The sequence below is a fragment of the Lissotriton vulgaris genome, unplaced genomic scaffold, assembly GCF_964263255.1.
Source record: "Lissotriton vulgaris unplaced genomic scaffold, aLisVul1.2 SCAFFOLD_3993, whole genome shotgun sequence".
Classification (NCBI taxonomy): Eukaryota; Metazoa; Chordata; class Amphibia; order Caudata; family Salamandridae; genus Lissotriton; species Lissotriton vulgaris.
Genome location: NW_028253798.1, coordinates 113,205 through 134,896, shown reverse-complemented (window position 1 = coordinate 134,896; position 21,692 = coordinate 113,205). Strand labels below are relative to the sequence as shown.

Sequence of the window (21,692 nt, the reverse complement as noted above, 5' to 3'; positions counted from 1 at the left end):
GTGCTGATCGGAGTCCAGGCGCGGAGGGTGGTGGTGGGGGGCGGTGGTTCGGTCGTGGTGTTCGTCGGTTGAGTGCTGAAGCTGTTGTGTATGTCCGCGATCTTGTTGATGGAAGTAGGAGGCGAGGGAGTTGCAGAGGTCTTGCGAAGGGGTGATGTCGTTGCTTCTTCCTCTTGTGGTTTTTCTTCGAGGAACCCGAAACATGTCCCGAAGCCGACCTCGACGCCGACTCCGATCTGGCCCTCGACCTCGATCTTGACCTCGACTTCGATCTTAACTTCGGCTTTGATCTCAGGCGTCTAGACCTTGACCTCGAAGATCTCTTGGCTTCACCTTTGCAAGCATAAGTTTTGCTTTCCGCTCTCGCAGAGCCTTAGGGTTCATCTTAAAGCAGGATCGACAGTCTTTAACATCATGGTCTGAACCCAGACACCACAAACAATCGTCGTGTGGATCTGTCATAGACATCATCCGGGCACACGAGCCGCACTGCTTAAACCCCGTCTTCTTCGACGACATCTTCGACGACGAACAGAAAACCAGTAGCACACAAATAGTAACAAAGTCACTATCTGAATCACAGAAGATCCCAGAAACCGTTAGCGTCGACGACACGGAAAAAAGGGAACTGATGTCATCACGCCGACGTGGGCCTAATATGGAGTCGGTGATGTCAGACGGAGTCGCGCGATGCCGTGCTCCTATGACATCGTCCACGCCGGCGTGCTACAAAGAATTTTCCGAACGTTGCTGACGCAAGGGGGATATTCACAAGGTGAGGAATCCACTGGCAGATGTATCTATCAGAATACTAGATTTAGGGGTGTTACAGGTAAGTAAAGGTTGGGACCAAGAGGTCCCTTCTTTGGGGTGGGTACACCCCCTATTATGCCACCCTCCAGTGGGAAGGGGGCATATGCCTCTCTCTGGTTGGCTGGGTCCCCTCATCTGCAAGATGGTGGGGACTGAGAGTTGTGCTTCACCTCGCCTCCCCCACCTAAGGTGTGGGGTTCACAAAGGTGGACACACCTCCCTTTCTCACTTGGGTTTCCCCCTTATTCTCTCACCCAAAGCAGGGGTCAGAACCGGTGGGAGCCAGTTGCTGGAGGCAGAAAATGGTTGAGGTAGCTCACAAAGGCGGCAAGCCTTTGAAGCTTCCCCATCATGGTCCCTGCCCATCCTGGGGGAAGAGGCTTAGCACCTTGTCACAGGATGTGCATTGTTTCAGACCCCTGAGAGCAGCAGGCTCTGGACCCAGGGGTCCAGAAACATGTCTGTGGTGGCAGCTGGCGAGCAGCCACTCAGCCAGGACACTAAAGTTAGGTCATTTTTCAGGGGGCATCTGTAAGATGCCCTCTGAGTTCCATTTTCATTAAATCCCATACTTACATCAGTGTGGTTTAATTTGCAGAGAAGTTTGATACCAAACTTCCCAGTTGTCAGTAAAGCCATTATAGTGCTGTTGAGTTCGTAATGACAAACTCCCAGCACCATATACTCTTAATGGCTTTACCGCACTTATAATGTCTAAGAATTCGCTTTTACACTGAAGGGGTACAGGGCCCACGCACCTGTACCCTCACCACTGGTATAGTTCATCCAGGTAGAGGGTGGCTGACCTTTACCAGGGCAGTGGGTTGGAGGCATGGCACACAGGGATGTGTTCTGCACCAAAACATGCAGCTTGCAATGGCAGTGTGTGTGTGTGTGTGTGTGTGTGTGCGTGTGTGTGTGCATGTGTGGGTGTGTGTGTGTGTGTGTGTGTGTGTGTGTGGGTGTGCGTGTGTGTGTGTGTGTGTGAAGGTACATGGCCTCTAAGGGTGGCACAATAAGTGGTGCAGCCTTCTCAGCCACAGTGCCCTAGGTACCTATGGTACCATTTACAAGGGACTGACATGTGGCCAAAGAGTGCCAATTGTTTTTTTTTTATTAAGTTTTAGGGAAGGAACATAGGCCCTGGGTACCTGATTAGGAGGAACCCAGTGCACACTCAGTCAAAGTATATAAACAGTTTGTCAAAAAGGGGGCGAACCATGCAAAAAGAGGGCACTTTCTTACAGACATGCCTTGTTATTTAAAGTGTGCAGCCCCACTTTCCAGACATTTTAAGGCCAGGGGATTCTTATCCACCAGGGTCGCAACAAATACACATGTCATAGGTGCCTGGGTCCTGCTGGGACACCTACAATGCAGGCCTTGGGGTCAGGGATGGAGCAAAAGGCCATATGTGGCAGGCGGGTGAACCCAACCCTACGCAGCGTTTAGTGAGGGACTTAAAAAAAAAACATAAAAATTCACTGAAAAAACAAAGGTTAAAAGGAGTTATAGTTACTTGAAACAACTGTAACTGTTGGATTTCAGTATTTTGTTAGTGTAAAATAGTATGTCTTAACTAACATTTTTACCTAACCATTTATAATTTTTTCCAGTGAATATATATATTTATATGGTGTATAATCCATTGGTGGTCACCACTGTGTAGTTATTGTTAGGGCAGAGTTTCCATAGTAAGAGCGTTTTTGTTTCACTAATAACATTGGCTCAGTCACAAAACCCTTTTTAAAAAAATCATGCACCTTCGCTCCCTTCTTAAAACATTTGAGGTGATCCATCAAGCGGGAGACAAGAAAAACAGGGAGTCCGAAAAGGTTTTCCTATGTTAATTCTCATAGGAAGTTTTGGGAAGCAATACAGAAAAATGTCTGAACTGAACAATACAACATTTGACATAAAGTTAGAAATTAGTCAGAAAGCATGCTTTTCATTATTTGGTACGAATCCAGTCAGTCGTTTTCAAGAAATTAGCATTTAAGGGGAACCTGGGTGGTTATGAATGGGTAATTGAAAGGTTATTCCCGCAGGAGTCCTGCTGGAGTTCCTCAGTATATCTACAAAATAAGGGCCTCTGATTGCCTGAGAGAGAGCTTTTTACTCCTGTCAGCCTGTGTGTGACTGTGGGACATGTACCAATCATGCGGTACCGAGCAACCTGATTGGCTAGCCGCAACTTCAGGAAACATATTACAGCTGCCATTACAGGTCACAGGGCCTCGGTCCTCGTGTACTGAAGTAATTTAAAAACAGGCATTAGGGGGGAGCATAGGGATCCCCTGATCCCCTGGTGTGGTAGGGGGAGTCCAGATGGACCCCCACTCCTCCACTGGTCAAAACCAAAATATATTTGTTTCCATGGTGCTGGTACTGCTGTACTCTTGAGGGACCCAGGGAGAAGTGAGGTACTGCAGACTCTGCAGGAGCCATTGCACAAAACCCCCATGGTACCGCAGGACTGTGCAAGCCTCTGTGAAGCTTGCATGGTCCTGTTGTACCATGTAGGCAGCGCTTGCATGGTTGTACCATGGGAGTACTGCTGTGCTGCAAAAAAAGATTCAAAACAATAAATGAGAAAAATGTCTGTGGGATTTGTAGGTGGTTGGCTGAAGGGCCTGGCTGCAGACCAGTCCCTGCCATCAACCACACACTAAGCATGGCCAAAGGCCACTTGTGGCGGGTTTTCAGATATCCACAGGAGGCTGGGTGCAGCCAAGACCTGTAGTCAACTTCCTGTTGAGCAGGAATGAAAGATGTGAGCAGTGGGTTCATGGGCACCTGTGGGGTATTGGGCACAGGGCTTTGCCACGGGCCAGGCCCAGTGGCCAACACCCCGCTGCGCATGGCCAAAGTCCATGTAAGGCTCGGTGTTGGCCTACCGCAGGGGGATGGGCTTCTGTGTGGGGGTGTTATCAGTGACCTCACTTTAACCTTTGTTTTAATATATGTTTTAAATATGAATGTGTGTTACGTATGTATGTGTGTTAGGTTCAGATTTTACACACACACAACCATAGAAATTAAGCAGTTGTAGTGATGGTTATCTCAAGTAACTCAAACTTGTGAACTAACGTTAACTATAACTCGCACCCCTGCCATGCAGTTTTCTCATCAATAATTTCACTGCAAATGTTGCAGTGATATTATCAATGATGTCATATGAGATGTGATGACTAATGTTAATATGTGAGGTAAGAAAATAAGTTACTTACCTGTAAGTACGGTTATCCAGTATTGGTATCTTTCATAGATTCACATGCTTGAATCATTCCCCGTCGTCGAGATGGGAGTCCCACGGAAACATAACCAAGCAGTGTTTAATTAATGCATAGGCTATAATGGTCCTGAATCATGTTTTAAATAGCCCATCTGTGTCCTTTTAAAAAAAGGACCAAATGTTGAGTGCAACCAATAAGCTGCTAGCACCCCCTAGAACTTCCCCAGCAGAAGAACTTTCACTCAGATTTTCCAAGCACAAGTGAGAAGTGAGTAACTCATAAAACAATAGAGAAAAAGCCCCTACGGGGAGGAGGGTGGGTTGCTTGTGTATCTATGAAAGATTCCAATACTGGATAACCGTAGTAACAGGTAAGTAACTTATTTTGTTATCCGGTATTGGGGTATATTTCATAGATGCACATGCTTGAATCAGAATAGCAAGCTGTAACATCCGAGATCATCTTGTCTGTTGGAAGCCAGTTGTTCTCAACCAGACGTGGCATCTCAGAGCCACTGTCGACTAAACTGCTCTGCCTAGTGAGTCATTGGTGTCGAGTCCACATCAGATGGTGAACTTAGCTTGCATCTCTCCTGTTGTCAACGGCCTGGGAGAGCATGGCCCAGACCTCCTCTGGAACCTTTGGCAGCACCTATGCAACCTTGTCCCACAGAGCGTGGGAGTAGAGGCCCAAATGACATAGGGTATTCACCAGCGGCAATGCCAAGCTGGAGGAAGAAAACATCTTCTTGCCAAAATTGTCCAGCTTTTTGGACTCCCTGTCTGGTGGGGCCGTAGGAATGAACCAGGATTTACTTGAGAGCTGGAGTTTTGGGCTACCAAGCTCTCTGGGGTGGGGTGTTGGGTGAGGAAGATTGGATCCCCCAGAGTGAGACAATGGAGGCGAGCAATAGTCCTGTTCAAAGGAGCCCCTGTGCTGGGCTTGGACCAAGTCCCAAACAGGACACCAGCAAGTGCCTCACTGAAGCGAGGAGCGGTTCTGATGGGCACAATCCCAGCTGAAGCACTTCTGTCAAGACATTAGTCTTGACTTCCACCGAGGGCAAACCAAAGTCCAAACCTCAGCAGCCCTCCACACCACCACTGCAAAGGAAGCTTCCTCCTCGGTAGCCACAGTGGGTGGGAAGCATATCAGCATCTGGAGAGGTATCCAGTCTGCTGGCTTCACCCAACTCCTCACACCAATCTATAAGGTCTTCATGAGGCTGGTATTCTTCAGGCTCCAGCAACCCCTCCCATTCCACCTAGAGTATCTAAGGTTGTAAGAATGGGGCTTAGACTCCGGCCTGGATGGCATGGCAACAGTCACCTGGGCTTCATTCTTGCCTAAAGTGGTGACCCCATTCCATCTGGGTCAATCAATCACGCTGCCCACCTTTTTAGCTCCCCCGCATCCCTTTAAGGAAGAGAAGCATCTCCATCGTCTGGATTCAAAAAGAGCATTGTTGTTCTACATTGACAGCACAAGAGTTCCGGGCGGACAACCAACTCTTTGTGGGGTATGTGGGAGCTAAAAAGGTCGGGCAGTGCACAAATGGACAATTTCTCACTGGATTGTTCCCTGCATTAAGATCTGCTATGCCCGGGCTAAGAAGCAACCCCCTGAGGGCTTCTGAGCTCATTCCAATAGAAGGAGAAGTTCAAAATTGTTGAGATAGAGGCTGACACACCGGTATCATAACCTGACTATTCTGAACTTGCTGCTCAGGAGGATAAGCCCAAAACTGCAGAACAGCTCAGGTGAAAGGGAGCATCTGGGAAGGGGTCAGGTGTGGCTTCCGCATGTGTATCGAGTACCCCAGTATGCCATAGTCTGGAGGTGGGAGACTACAACATGGGGTTAGGAGGCCTTCAACAGCCAGTTGTCTAGGTAGGGAACTAAGTAGGTACTGAAATCCCTAACCTGAACAGATGAGCTGCGACCACCAACATCATCTTATTGAACACCCGCGGGATGCCAGTAAGGCCAAAACGTAGCCTGGTAAACTGAAAGCACTTGTGGCCTACTTTGAACCACAGGTAACGCCTGTTTCCTGGCAGGATTGGGATGTGAAAATAGGCATCCAGCAGGTCCAACGTTACCAGCAAGTCTCTTTGGTCTAAGACAGACAAGACCTGAGCCAACATGATCATCCTGAGCTTCTACTTTCTGAGGAAGAGAATGACGGTTCAAAGATCTAAAATGGGACGTAACCCTTTGTTCCTCTTCGGAATCATAAAGTAGCAGCAATAGCAACAACTGCCTACTTCTGAAACTGAACCCTCTCTATAGCTCCCTTGGCCAGGAGAGCATCAACTTCCTCCTGGAGTAACATTAAATGATCCTCTGCAGCCATTCTTGAAGTGGCGGAATAGGAGGAGGAAAAGAAAGGAAAGGCACAGAATAGCCCCCTGAAGGATCTGCAAGAACCTCTTGACCGATGTTATGGACCTCCAGTGGAGGAGATGACGATTGAGTCTCCTACATTTGGAGTAGCATGGTCTTGCAGAGTCAGACTGGGAGTGGTTGAAGTCTGCGGATGCTGAGGGCTGGGATGGCAGACGACTTTGGGCTTTCATTTCGAGGTGGGAATGAGATGTGAACATGTCATCGCACAACTTGGGAAGTCTGCGCAGGACGGTGGCTAGGATATGGCTGACGCGGCTGAAAACCCATTCCATTGCCACGAAATGGGCAAAAGCCAGACTGCCCAAGGGGTGTTACTGAGAGACATAAGGATCTGACAGTAGGAGAGTCCTTGAAGCATTCCAAGGGCGAGTCCACCATTTCTCCAAAGAGAAGAGATCCATCAAAGGGCATGTCCATCAAATTAGCCTGGACATTGCCTGAGAAGCCAGATGTTCTTAGCCAGGCATGGTGCTGTAAGGCCACTGTTGACGAAACCGCTCTACCCAGCAAGTCAGTCATGTCAAGGCCACGCCGTATGGTGAATTGTTCTGCATCTCTCCCGTCCTTCACCGCCTGGGAGAGTAATGCCTGGGCCAACTCCGAGACATGTGGCAGCACTTGCACAACTGTCTCCCAAAGGGAGTGGGAGAAAGAGCCCAATTGGCATGCCGTATTCACCGACCACAATGCCAGACCACAATGCCAGGAAAGGCAGAAGAAAACATCTTCTTCCCAAGTGCCTCCAACCTCTTTCATTCCCTATCTTGAGGGCGGAAGGGAATGCGCCATGGGAAGTCGAAGCCTGCACCAACAGGCTCTCAGGTTTGGGGTGTTGGCTGAGAAACCTTGGATCAGCAGGAAACGGGTGACGACGGTGTGCAATTGTCCTGTTCACAGGAGCTCCTGTGGTAGGCTTGGACAACGTGCCTAAGAGGACATCAGTAAGCGCTTCATTAAAGGACAAAAGGTGTTCAGAGGCAGAAGCACCAGGCTGAAGAACCTCAGTCAGAAGATTAGTCCTGACTTGCACAGCGGGCACCTCCAATCCAAGGACCTCAGATGCCCTCTTCACCACCATGGCATAAGAAGCCCCCTCCTCTTCAGCCACAGTTGGAGGTGAGAGCATGCCAGTATATATGGGATGTGTCCAGTCCACTGGCCTTGCCAAGCTCCCCACACCAGAACATCTGATCTACAGATACATCCTGATGTCCATAGGCCCCTCCCAGTCCTCTCCGGTACCTGAAAAATGTTGAAAATGATCAGGCGACAATATAGAACTGACACAAATCTGACTCCAAGTGATCAGGGATAAAGATGTGGCTGGCACCGCCGGGGGAGCTGGTGGCACCAAAGGCACCGACTTTGGGTCCAATGCCAGGGAATATCGGATCCATGAAGTCCTACCGGTGCTGTAGCCAGAGCCGACAGCGACAAATCTGATGGGGCCCCTCTGACTCCGCAGTGGAGAAGGCTCACCAGAGGGGTCGGCATGCTCAAATATGCAGCTCATGGCCTAGTAAAATTATTTTATTTGAGCGGAGGGTGCTCCAGCTCCCGGTAATGGAGAGAGATGCGAAGTCAACGCTGGCTCCGGCTCAGCAGAACTGTGCCTAGAGCGTCGGTGTTCCTTACCTCGTTCATCGCCAGATAACAATCGGGGTGAAGATTTCTTCTGTTTCTTGTGCTTCTTCCCTGAGTGTCCCGAAGACCTCGAGTGGGAGGAAGAGGACTTGGGGCTATCAAAGCGGTCTAGCGAACTCCTCTTCTTCTTCGATAGAGACCGGGATCTTGCGGAGTCTGCCAGGCCGCACGGAGCTTCATAGCCCACTCCTGCTAGGCCTTCTGAGCCATGGCCCCACAGTCCGAGCACGGCTTCAAGTCATGGTCGTGCTCAAAACACCAAAGACATACAAGGTGTGGGTCGGCTACCGACATGGCGTGCTGACAGGAGCCACACGGTTTGATGCCTGTCTTCCTAGAAGATATCTCTGGACACACAGAAAAAGATTTGCTCAACAAAAAGTAAAACAAACTGCCAAAAATGATGAGGGGTAGCTTATCCCGGTTCGGCGCTTGGGTGGCGCATAAAGGTGACCGCGAAGCCGAATAGCGCCACCCGAAGGTGCGTGCAAGGGGTACTGCCCATGTAAACGTTTCCGGATCCAGCCTGAGGACTTCAAAGGTGTTGAATCTACAGCTAGAAGTCTCCGTTAGATAAACTTAGCCAATAAATGCCTGGATCTGCGCTGGCTGGCACGGAAAGAAAAGAACTAACGCCATCGCGTCTGGGTGGCACCTATATAGGTACTGCTAATGTTTCTTCTGGTGCAAACGATGCCACACGTAGCCGAACTATGCCACCAACCAGCATGCAGGGGTATTGCTCACAAAAAATTTACAGATCCAGTCCAATGCCTGCAGATAATTGTAATGTAAAGAATGTGCAGCTAGAAGTCTCTATCAGATATTTTAATTTACGTTAAAAAAACTAGATATTACCTGAGAAAAAACAAAGGTTAAAGTAACTTTATACTTAGCTGTGATAAAAAGATCTGTTTTTGTTAAAAAAAACAACTTAGAAATCCTCTGAATAAAACAAAGGTGAAAGTGAAATTATAGCTCGGTGAATATCGCAGTGGCAACATTAACCTTTCAAACAAAAAAAACCACAGTAAAAAAACACAGAAGTTCACCACTTATAGTTAGTTAACTATAACTTGCGCCCCCGCGATGCACTGCTTATGACCCACGTATTACATCACTCATGACATGTTTTACGACATCACTGATGACATCTCAAATGACATAACTGATGACATCATCCAAGCTTCATTTGCACACATTGCTCTATAAATGAATATGGCTTTAGGGGTCTGAATGTAAGCACAAAATAGATCATAATAATATGAATAATCATTATTGCTATCTATCCATACTAATATTATAAAGAGAGAGCCCAAACCTTTGAGGCGGGTAATCTCAGTAACCACAGCACCAATCACAACACCCAATACAGCGCTGGAAAGGGCAGTTGCAGCAGAAGGACATAGGCTATGCAGACGGCCACCATATACATTTCTTTTTTTCTTAAATAGTTTTTATTAACTTTTCAAGAAACAGTGGTGTTCATCACAGTCATACAGTGCAAGTCATACAATTGTACCGTAGGACACCATATACATTTAAAAGGTAAAAGAACCGTGCCAGCAAATTAGTCCCTTGTGGGCGTGTCTGCGTTGTGCTGTGGGCGTGGGCTGGGGGCGTGACTAACGCTGGGGGCGTGTGGTACGGCCATCACATCGTGGGCTGTGGGCGTGTGCTGGGGGCGTGACAAACGCTGGGGGCGTGTGTCCGCCCTTCATGCCATGTGAGTCATACATACAAGCACCAATTACGTTGCTGCGCAGCTTCAAGGGGCACGCTGGGGGCATGTTTCCGGCCTTCATGCCATGTGAACGCAATTGCGCCGCATCAAGGGGCATGCTAGGGGCGTGAGATACGCTGGGGGCGTGTGCTACGTTCCGCCCTTCATGCCATGTGGGTCGTACATTAATCAGAAGATCGTCTGCTGTGGCCGTGTGCTGGGGGCATGGCAAACGCGTTCAGCTGGAGGCCTGGTAAGTAACATTACTGCAGCCTATCCTGCGCGCTGTTTCTGAACTCTCTCATTCAACGAAATTAGACACGCCTGCTACCATCAACCAGGGCTCTAGCCGGGCTCAGGCGGCAGATCAGTACACTAATTACACGCGCCTGATAACATCAACTAGGGCTGCAGCTGGGCCTCATGCGGGGGAACACGTGCCTGCTAACATCAAACAGGCCTGCATCTGGGCCTCAAGCGGGGTAACACGCAAATGAGCGTGTCTGCGGGGACAATTACTGCAGCCTCTCCTACTCGCTGTCACTGAACTCTCTCATTAAACAAATTTACCCGCAGCTGATAACTCTCTCATTCACCGACATTACACGCGCCTGCTAACATCAACCAGGGCTGTAGCCGGGCTCAGGCGGCAGATCACTACACCAATTACACGCGCCTGCTAACATCAACCAGGGCTGCAGCTGGCCCTTCACCGTCCCTATTCTAATGAAACAAAAAATGTTGTCTACCGCGAGATTTTAAAATAAGTTGCCCTTGCCAAATGAACACATTACACACATTCTATTTCATACCCGGACAACGTCGGACGGGCTGCTAGTACTAATATAATAAAGAGAGAGACCAAACCTTTGAGGCGGGTAATCTCAGGAACCACAGCACCAATCACAACACCCAATACAGCGTTGGAAAGGGCAGTTGCAGCAGAAGGACTTAGGCTATGCAGACGCTCACCATATACATTTAAAAGGTAAAAGAACCGTGCCAGCAAAGTAGTCCCTTGTGGGCGAGTCTGCGTTGTGCTGTGGGCGTGACAAACGCTGGGGGAGTGTGGTACGTTCCGCCATTCATGCCATGTCTCATATTGTGTGCTGTGGGCGTGTGCTGGGGCGTATGCGGGGCGTGGGATTACGGAAAAAAATGCAAGCGTTGTGCCCAATATTTCATTGTTTTTTCTTCCCAGGTTCTGTACATTCCAGCTCCGGGTGTCCACCCTGCTCCCTTTAAATACCCCTGCACCCCATAATCATAACCCACCCGTACTCCTTAAAATACCCCAACACCCTTAAACACTAACCCATCTTAACCCTATAAATATACCCTGTACCCCAAAACCCAAACCTATCCCTAAACCCTAAAAATACCCCTGTACCCCAAAACCCAAACCTAGCCCTGAACCCTATAAATACCCCTGTACCTCAAAACCCAAACCTACCCCTGAACCCTAAAAATACCCCTGTACCCCAAAACCCAAACCTAGCCCTGAACCCTAAAAATACCGCGGTACCCCACAACCCAAACCTAGCCCTGAACCCTTAAAATACCCCTGTACCCCAAAACTACCCCTGAACCCTAAAAATACCCCTGTACCCCAATACCCAAACCTAGCCCTGAACCATAAAAATAACCCTGTACCCCAAAACCCAAACCTACCCCTGAACCCTAAAATACCCCTGTACCCCAAAACCCAAACCTAGCCCTGAACCCTAAAAATACCCCTGTACCCCAAAACCCAAACCTACACCTGAACCCTCAAAATACCCCTATAACCCAAAACCCCAAAATAGCCCTGAACCCTAAAAATACCCCTGTACCCCAAAACCCATACCTATCCCTAAACCCTAAAACTACCCCAGTACCCCATAACCCAAAACTATATCTGAACCCTTAAAATACCCAAACACCCCAAAACATATACCTCAGTACCCCAAAACATATACCCCTACACCCATACTTACCTTATCCAAACATTAAATAAAAACATGCTTTTACCATTCATGCATTTACAATGAATTTCGTTGAAAATGTATGTGTGGTCAAAGCATATAAACTGTAATGCCATGCGTTATAATGGCATTGCGGAATCATGGTACTTTCTAAATGAAAGTATGCGGAGTGATGGTATGTGGAAAGAAAGGTGCGGAATAATGGGTGTTTACCCTCCCCCGGTAAGTACATTGGTGGCACGGCGGCCCACATCTCCAGCAACATACTCATATTTTTTCACCACCGATTTGAAAAATGCACAGGTCTCTCTCATTGATGTCCAGCATTGACATACACTTTTAGACACACCTCCCGCCACAAGTTCTAGAATTGCGAACTTTAGAGCTGGGGAGCTACGTTCGAATCTCAGCATCAGCTCAACATTCTGTGATTCCAGGCAAATCGCTTTGTCTCCCCGTGCCTACCACAAATGAATGTATTCTTCTGTAATGTAAATTGTGCTCAAGCCATGTTGTCGAGTTCGCGCTATATAATATTGCAATTAAAAATAAAGTAGGGAAACTCGAGTTCACACACTACTGAACGCGCACTCTTAAGTGCATCAGCAGTGCACTGTGAATCGGAGGGTTTCACAGGCCTGTCACAGATCAGAAATGCTATCAAAACGAAATCCTGCAAAACAATATACTACTGGCCGGCAGCAATTCATACCCAGACAACGTCGGGACAGGCTGATAGTCATATATACAAACCCCTTAGTTGAACCAAGCTTGCTCTATGTGTAACAAAGACCCTAAAGCATAGACACTTCATGGGTAGCCGGGTTCATGTTGACTTGAACTACAGATAGACAGGTAACGCCTACTGCAGATAGTGTTCAATATGTATACAACTGTTCAGCGAAAACCATGTTCCTCCAGATACTCATTTTTTGTTGCATAACTAATGCCCAACTATGGGCAGCCTTATCTGTTTCAAACCCCTCACAGTCACCAAACCTTCATAGAGAAATGAAGTTGATGTTAATAGAACAATGGGTAGTGTAAAGTGTTTACTCTATGGAGAGAGTTTACTCTGCACCACACTGTTTGCAGACAGTGAAACTCTCATGAGAAATTCACCACAGAGTTCATTTCAGACCATTTTGACTCTTCCACATGTGGGGCGCATATAACCTAATTTTTCCCTGTAGTATATGAGTACTCAAGCTGATCATTGGCTGCTTCACGAAGTGTGTATCGAGTTATTCCAAGCAATGAAGCCAGTTGCTGTTGATTTTATATGTGCAATGCACCCAAAATGTATTCTGGACTACTGGATAGCCATATTTTCACATACTTGCTTTTAGAAAAAAGCAAGCCCAGACATACTGCTGAGACACCAAAAACAAGACAGTCCAGAAAGCCGCGAAACAGCCAATGGTCATCCTGAGGTGGCAGCCTTCTCTCAGGAGTCGTGAGATTTATGGCCATCATTGTTTGGACAAGACCACTCATGACAAATTTTCAAGATGGATTCTTTCTCCTTTTTAGCATTTGAAGACTCAATAGCAAAGCCCCTTCTGACCTCTTTGGGAGAGTAGGAAGTTGTAAGGTACATTAAATCATGGTTTGTGAAGTTGCAGGGAAAAGTGTGGCCAAAGAGCTGGCTGTCCATGAGGAGCAGGATGTCCTGGAGATACACTTGAACAAACTGTGACATGGTGTTTTAGTTAGCCTTGGAATGAATCAGGTGAAAGGAACTGTGATATTAGTTCAAGGGACCTTTAACATGTGCATAGAGCATTCTATAACAAATATTCAACTAACTGTTCTTCAACAAGTTCATTGGGGAAATTTCCCAAATATGGCAAATTAACATTTCATCTTTATTCTTTGTTGTCTATTGATAGGCAATGGAAGAAAATAATGAGTGAAAGTTGTATATCTGAGCAACAAATAATTTTCTTTGAGCAGAGCTTCTGTTTCGCAACAGTGGGCCTTACCTCATGCACAGCACAGTGTGTATGTTATTACGCACTCGCTTAGTGTAGGCTGCCATCATGTTGGCCTTAGTAGGCTGCTGACCCATGTCCAGAACAATCGGCTTCATGGCTGTGACAATTTGGTCTTGTTCATCAAATCCATAAATGTTAGGAACATCTCCTGAGTTCAAGATATTGTTAATGTCTTCTAGGAAGGACTCACTTTTAATCTGAATGGAGATGAAAAAAATGTTTAACAGGAGGAGAAAAAGTACCTATATGTTAAGGTAAAAATAGTTATAAAAATACGTATGCTAAATTTTGGAAAGTGCAGCAAGGTAACATATCTGTAGGCAGGTACATAAATGAGGAGTACATATACCTCAAAATGGGATAAATAATCAGTACATGTGTGAGTGTAGTAACAGTAAACAGTACCATGGTGGGGGAGGAGCTTCGCGCGGATCCAAGATGGACGCATGAGCACAGGGCTCCTGAGACCCTCTTTGCCTCCCGCATCTATCCTGCCACAAATCCTGATTTGATCGACGGGTACTTGTTGACTATGCCCTGCTGATTCTGAGGACTTTTTCAGAACCGAAATCGGACGCCGAGATCCGGACTTGCTGCATCCTGAAGTTTGTGGCCTACATCGTAGACCGTCCCCGGCCTTGAGTCACCGAGGTACCCAGGTGGCAAGTCAACAACAACGGCCAGTTGGGCACGCCCACAGCCCCTGGGGTACTTTCGGTTTCGTTTTGGGCCATTGTCGCAACGCTCTACGGCTGCCCCATTCATCTTCTTGTCCCTGCTACGGATCCTGAATCTGCTCTGGTTCCTGGCCCTCCTGCCCTTGAGGTTCATCGAGAGCGTGATCATTTTGACTAGGTCGCGACGACTCCTTGGGAGCTCGAAGCCCACTATGGCGGGCAAGTCAGATGCCGAGAAACGGAACACCAAGGGCACGCATCGTGGGGGCCTCATCCAAACCCAGACTATAGAGCGCTACACTCGCCCGAAAGGGTCCCCAGGTGGAGCGAGTAAGGCTCTTGAAGGGACAGTGGATGGTACCCCGCCGTCGGAGGAACCGACACTGAGAGACATCATGGGCGCCATTACCAGTGTTCGGACCGACATGGGCCATCAGTACGAGACTCTTGCTGCCAAGATCGATACGGTGGCGATTGAGGTTAATCTTATCAGGGCTGACCTGGGTAAGACAAATGAACGGGTCAAATCTCTGGATATTAAAACTGCGAGTTTGATTACTGATATCTCGGACCTTCAGGCTGAGGTTCGCACGCTCCGTACTTCCAACGACCAGTTTGCCCGCCGGCTGGAGGATTTCGAGGGCCGGGCCAGGCGCAACAACGTTCGCATAGTGGGGGTTCCAGAGACCCCGCCAGGCGTCTCCACGGACCTTCTGGTGGACGATCTGGTCCTTAAACATCTTGCGCCTACGGGCCTCAGTAACTTTTTCACAGTGGAACGGGCCCATAGAGTTCCCGGCGGGAAGCCGAAGCTTGGAGCCGCACCGAGACCCATCATCGCCAGGATTTTTTATTTCCGTGACCGAGATGCTATCCTGCAAGCTTCGAGGACCACGGGTCCTACCAAATTTGACAATGCCTCGGTCAGTTTTTACCCAGACTTTACCCAGGCGGTTCAGAAACAGCACATGGGTTTTACTGGGGTGAAGAGACGACTCAGGGATATTGGTCTAAAATATGCCATGCTTTTTTCTGCCCGGCTGAGGATCGAATATGAGGAGCGGGCCTTTTTCTTCGATCGCCCCGAAGTGGCCAGTGACTGGTTGGACACTTTGCCATCACATCGTAAGGGCGGCGAGGGCCCGGAAGGTGCCGAGGGCGGCCCAGCCAAACAGGAGTAGTGAGTCTGCAGCGGCGAACTGGTTACTTTGGACTTCTAGCAGTGGCTTTTTTAATAGATTTGCTACTACTGTGGGTACCCGGGGAGTGGGGGGATTCGGGTTTCCTCTTCCTCCTCTGGGGGCTTTCTCTCTCTTCTCGTAGGTTAGTTTCATGGGGCGACAGGCACACTGCAAGTTGGGGTGGCTTTCTGGTCTAATGCAGGGATGCAGGGTGGGGGGGAGTGTTTTTCGGGGTTCCCGGGGGGTGGTGGGGGGGTCCTTCTCTCTTTGTTTTGATCGAGGCTGCTACATTTCCTGTTGTCGATTCTGTGTGCTTCTTCCCAGGCGTGGGGGGCTGGGTGTTCAATGCCGAGATTGGGGGGGGGAGCTTAGGATGCTGAGTTGGAACGTTAACGGTCTTGGAGATAGAATAAAGCGGGGTATTGTCTTGCAATATTTGAAACGTTATACCCCAGATGTGATTTTGCTTCAGGAGACACACTTGGTGGGCAATGCATGCCGTGCACTAAACAGACGTGGTTACCGTATGGTAGCGCACTCGGGGTTCACTTCCGGCTCGAGAGGGGTGGGGGCCATGGTGCGTACTTCCCTCCCATTGGAGATAGATGATGTAGTGCTGGACGACAGGGGCCGCTATGCGGCCCTTACGGGGCGATGGGAAGGGAAAACTGTCTCCTTTTTGTCTGTGTATGTTCCCCCTGGCCTGCAGTCTACCACGTTTGCTGATCTGGGTGATGTGATCCTGGGGCTCCCTGGCGATATGTTGGTGGTGGGCGGCGACTTTAACTCTGTGGTTAGTGGTGATGTAGATCGCAGTCCCCCCAGGACTTTGCCTGCGGCGCAGCTCTGGCTAGGGAAGCTGCTGGATATGTTGGGACTGGCTGATTGCTGGAGGCAGCTACACCCAGGTCAGCTCCAGTACACCTTCTACTCGGGTGCGCACAAGAGCCTCTCGAGATTAGATTATATTCTTATGCCAGCAGCACAGATGGTCTCGGTGCGGGAGGTTAGGCATTTGGCCAGGGGGATCTCTGATCACTCTCCGCTTTGGCTCACGATTGATGTGCAACTGGGCGCTGAGGGCCGAGTCGCCCCGATTAACCCCTGGCACCTCCGTAATCCTATAATCAGGTCAGAGATAGTGAAATGTATGGATTACTATTTTGCTGAGAATGATGGATCGGTTTCCTCCCCGGTTACATTGTGGGAGGCCTATAAGCCGGTGATTCGTGGTCAGGCCCTGTCCCTCATTGCCAGCGAAAGGAGGCGTAGGAATGCCGTGGTGGTGGAACTGGAAAACGAGATCACTGACTTGGAGGGATAGGTTGGGACTGGGGACACTCCGGAGGTGTTGCATTCCCTGGCCCTGAAACAATTTGACTATAAGACCCTGGTCACTGATGCCGCAAGGGCGATGCACCGTGAGCAACAGGGGCGCCTGTATGATGTGGGTGATAAGGCGGGAAAGTTGATTGCATGGCTGGATAAAAGGGATAGATTGAACAGAGTGGTGCCTGTTGTTGAGAGTGTGGATGGTGTTCGAGTCGTGGACCCGACTGACATAGTCCGAACATTTGCCCGTCACTTTCAGGCGGTTTATGCGCCGGTCTCGTACATGCCGGAAGAGGATTCGCATCTTTTGCTCCGAGATATTACTCTGCCTGGCCTGTCGGACTCGGACATGGAGCTTATGGAGGCGGATTTTTCCACCGGTGAAGTAGCGCTCGCTATCCGTTCACTTCGGTCCAGGAAGGCCTCGGGCCCCAACGGTATACCGGTGGAATTGTATAAACTGCCCAGACAAAATGGCACCGTATCTCCGTAAGATGTTTTTGTCATCGCGAGATTTCGGCTTTCTTCCTCGTGATCGGAGACTGGCAACCATTGTTGTCATTCATAAAGACGGCAAGCCCCGTGATCAGTGCTCATCATATCGGCCGATCTCGCTTTTAAACGTCGAGCCCAAGATTCTTGCTAAACTTCTGGCGAATCGGTTGGTTACGGTGATAGCAGACTTGATCCATCCGGACCAATCAGGATTTATACCCCACCGAAACACCGCGCTCAACCTACGTCGCCTCCATGGCGTCTTGGCGAGGGCGGGGTCTCTTCGGGAACCGGCCATTTTGGTTTCCCTTGATGCCTCGATGGCCTTCGACATGGTTGAATGGCCGTATTTGTGGGCTGTTCTCGCCAAGTTTGGGTTCGGCCCCAAATTCATTGGATGGGTTAGACTCTTGTATGAGCAGCCGCTGGCACAGGTGGTGGTCAACGGTAGGGCTTCCGAACCCTTTACCCTTGGGCGGGGAACGAGACAGGGATGTCCCTTGTCGCCGCTCCTCTTCGCGTTTGCCCTTGAGCCCCTGGCTGCATGGCTGCGATGGGAACCATCGCTTAAGGGCATCCGTTGGTCGGCTGATTTCGAGGACCGTATATCACTCTACGCGGATGATATATTGCTGTACCTCACCTCTCCTCGTAAGTCGTTGGGTGTTCTTTTCGACGTGCTGCGTTCCTTTGGGAGGAATTCCGGTCTGGTTATTAATTGGGCTAAATCCTGTATCTATCCACTCACGGATGATGAGCTCCTTCTTCCTCGTCATTGTCCGATACCGGTTTCTAGGGACGGCTTTAAATACTTGGGGATCTACATTTCACTGGACTCCAAGACTCGCTATGAGCGGAATTTGCTGCCTCCGCTTGCCCAGCTTCGTTCGGATGTGATGGCGTGGTGTGGCCTGCCATTGTCCCCTTTGGGAAGGGCGGCCCTGTTCAAAATGATGTATCTTCCCCGCTTTTTATATGCCATTCAAAATTCACTTGATTTGGTACCTGCTAGCTACTTCCGAGAGATCGAGGGCTTTCAGAGGCGGTTGGTATGGGGTGGACGATCACGCATTGCACTGGCAAAATGGACTTTGCCCTGGTACGATGGAGGTATCGCACTGCCCGACATCAAGCGCTACTACTGGGCCTCCCAGTTGAGTGCCGTGAACCACGCCATGTATGGCCCTGTCCCTAATCCCGCGTTTGAGATGGATAGATGGCAACTCCCTGGGGGAGATTACAATCGGGCACTCTATTCCAGAGCCGACCGCAAGCATCTCACGGGCCCTACGGCAGTGGCTGTGCGAGTTTGGGGAAGCGCAACTGCCACCACGGGCTGGACGGATAGGTTGACGAAATCTACCCCATTGTATGCCTCGGAAGCGCTAGGTGGTCTGTGGAAATCGAAGGGTTTCGACAGCTGGGACCTCATTGGTATCAGCAGGGTGGGTGACCTCTTGGCCAAGGGTGCAGTCAAGACCTTCGAGGCACTACAGCGAGAATATAAATTGAGTGACAGGGAGTATTTCCGGTACCTCCAGGTCCGTCATGCGATTCGCTCGGTTTTTCCGGCTGACGCTTCTGTTCCGGAAGCCTCCCCTCTTGAGGATAGGGTGCTTGATCGGTACGTCCCCGATAGCACTATATCTCTCATTTACAAGAAACTTATCAACGACCGCTCGGATCTCCTTACGCAATTGCGGACTACTTGGACCGGTGACGGATTAGAACTGGATGATGAAGATTGGCAGGTGGCGATTTCCTCTCCTAAGGAGGTTGCGATTCCGGCGCATCTTCGACTGGTGCAACTTAAAATATTGCATCGGGTGTATGTCACGGGCCCACGACTGATGCATATGGGTTTTTCTGTGGATGGGTTGTGTAGGCGCGGATGTGGTATGCTTGCTACCTTTTTACATATCCTCTGGGAGTGCCCGGAGGTGGCGGCATTTTGGCGCCGAATACATGTGGTTATGGGTGAAGTGACGGGAGTAGTGTTGTTGCCTGAGGCCAGGCGCTGTCTGTTGAATGTTTGGGAACCGAATGACTACACTGTTGCTCAGACTCAATGGGTTACATTGGGTAATATGGTTGCTAAACGTGACATAGCCCAGTTATGGGGTTTCCCAAGGCCACCGACGCTCCTGCGCTGGAAGGAGAATATGGACTGGTCCATGTTCAGAGAGAAAGTTGTGTATCTTTCCCGCGGCAGACCCAAGAAATGGGGTAGGATATGGGGACAATGGAATGCATACCGTGGTGAGATTTGTACCCCTCCGTTCACCGACCTTCCGGATCCACTCCTTCTTCCTTGATCGTACGTTCCCCGTACTCAGCTCTTGTTGATTGCACTGTATTGGTTGCTGCCAGGTTTCCCCCCCCTGCCCTCCCCGATATTTCTCCTCATTCTCATTGACACACGTCTTTCACCCGTCTCCCACTGCCATAGGGAACTGCCAGTTTATACATAGCCATGCCTCGTTTTTTCTTTTCTGTGTTTTTGTTTGTGGTTCTATTTAAATAAAATATAAAATGTGAAACCTTTCGCGGATCCTAGCTCTACCACAGGCTTGTACGTAATCATGAAGCATCGCTGCCGTACCCCCGGGTTGTCGGCTGATGAGCTGTGTAAATTGATGTTGATGTTATTATGTTCGACTGACCAGCCTCCGTGGTTGTGGGTCTGTAACTGTTCTTACTTTACATAATAAAGGTTTTCAAAAAAACAACCAAAAAAAAACCAGTACCATGGTGGGGTGAACTGATGTGAATAGTAGTTGTGTGGGTTGCAGTCAGCTGATCAGTTTTGTTTACGTTTCAAATAGCTGAGCAGTATCTGTGTAAGTGATGGACAAGTACAGATGATATTTTAGATACTTTAGAGCCAAGGCCTTTGGCCTTCCTTGTGGGGTGCCTCACTCATTTATATCTATATGTGACCCCTCTGGCCGAGTTGGTGTGGTGCAGTCTTTCGGAATTCAGGTGCTCTCCTATGCAGACAATACACAAATTATTGTCTCCATCTGGAATGATTTGCAATCAGTCTCAGAAAAGTTCAATCAGTGTATGTTTAGCATTATCTGCTGGATGAAGGGCAATTAACTGAAGATCAGGGCAGACAAGACTAAGGTGCTGGTATTTGGTTCACAGAAATCCATCTGCTCAAATGCTTGGTGGCCTGAAGATTGTTGTCTCCGTCCTGTCCTGGGCAGCACAGCAAAAAATGTGGGTGTCATTTTTGATGATGGTCTGACCTTTGATGCACAGGTTAGCCGCACAGTTAGTACTTGCTTCTATATTCTAAGAACTCTTAGAAAGGTGTTGCCTTATATTCCATCCGAACTGCATAAGTCTATTATCATCGCATTAGTCACCTCTCGGCTGGACTATTGCAAAGCTTCTTACCTGAACATCAATGCGGTCTCCCTTAATAAGCTCCAGGTGGTACCGAACGCAGCAGCAAGGCTGATTCTTAATATTCCGAAGCAGCAGTCAGCCAGGAAAGGGATTCATTCCTTGCATTGGCTTCACATCAGGATGAGTATCTCCGTTAAGGTTCTGAGCATAGTATTGAAGACCATTCATAGTAAAGGTACGCCACTTCTGAAAACTCTTTTCCAATGGTACACTCCTGGGAGGGTCTTGAGATTCTCCTCACAGAAAAACTGGTGTCAACTAGATTTCGCTGATCCACATGGCTTGGCCGCTCCTTTTCTGTAGCAACCACTAAGCTTTGGAATTCACTGCCCACCTTTCTTTCCCATGCGGACTTCTTACCGGCTTTTTAAAACTTTTGAAAACATGGCTGTTTTCACTTTAGATGGCTGCAGGCGCGTTTCTCTCTTTCTCCTCGTCTGTCTGCTCTGCTCCTTGACACACTCAGGTATAAGATTGCTTTATAAATACTATCCTATCCTAAAAAATACTATCCTATCCTATATGGATTTAGGGAGCAGTAGAATACTTTACAGAGAACATGTTATTGAAAGTGTATCTCAAACAAAAACCATGCACAGCTGCTTGAAGTACTGGAGGTGTGGAGTCAAATTTCAAATTCAAATTCAAAAAGCTTTATTCGATATTCAAAAATGAATTCATAAAAGCATACAGGATAAAAAGAAACATACAATCAAAATATGTCACAGAAATACAAGAAAATAAAATCATTGATAATTTAAAAAGCGGGCAAATCCGATTAGATGAACACAAAGTGCTTTAAGA

General features: G+C 48.6%; 1 protein-coding gene across 1 annotated transcript in view; it reads right to left on the bottom strand.

Annotated features, from left to right (window-relative positions):
• The window catches only part of LOC147660748 (dynein axonemal heavy chain 1-like), a 154,108-nt gene that overhangs the window by 38,470 nt on the left and 93,946 nt on the right, over nucleotides 1–21,692 (bottom strand). The window contains exon 7 of the mRNA XM_086951484.1: nucleotides 13,775–13,983. Within this exon, the coding sequence (XP_086807610.1) occupies nucleotides 13,775–13,983 (209 nt within the window). The remainder of the gene's footprint in view (nucleotides 1–13,774; nucleotides 13,984–21,692) is intronic.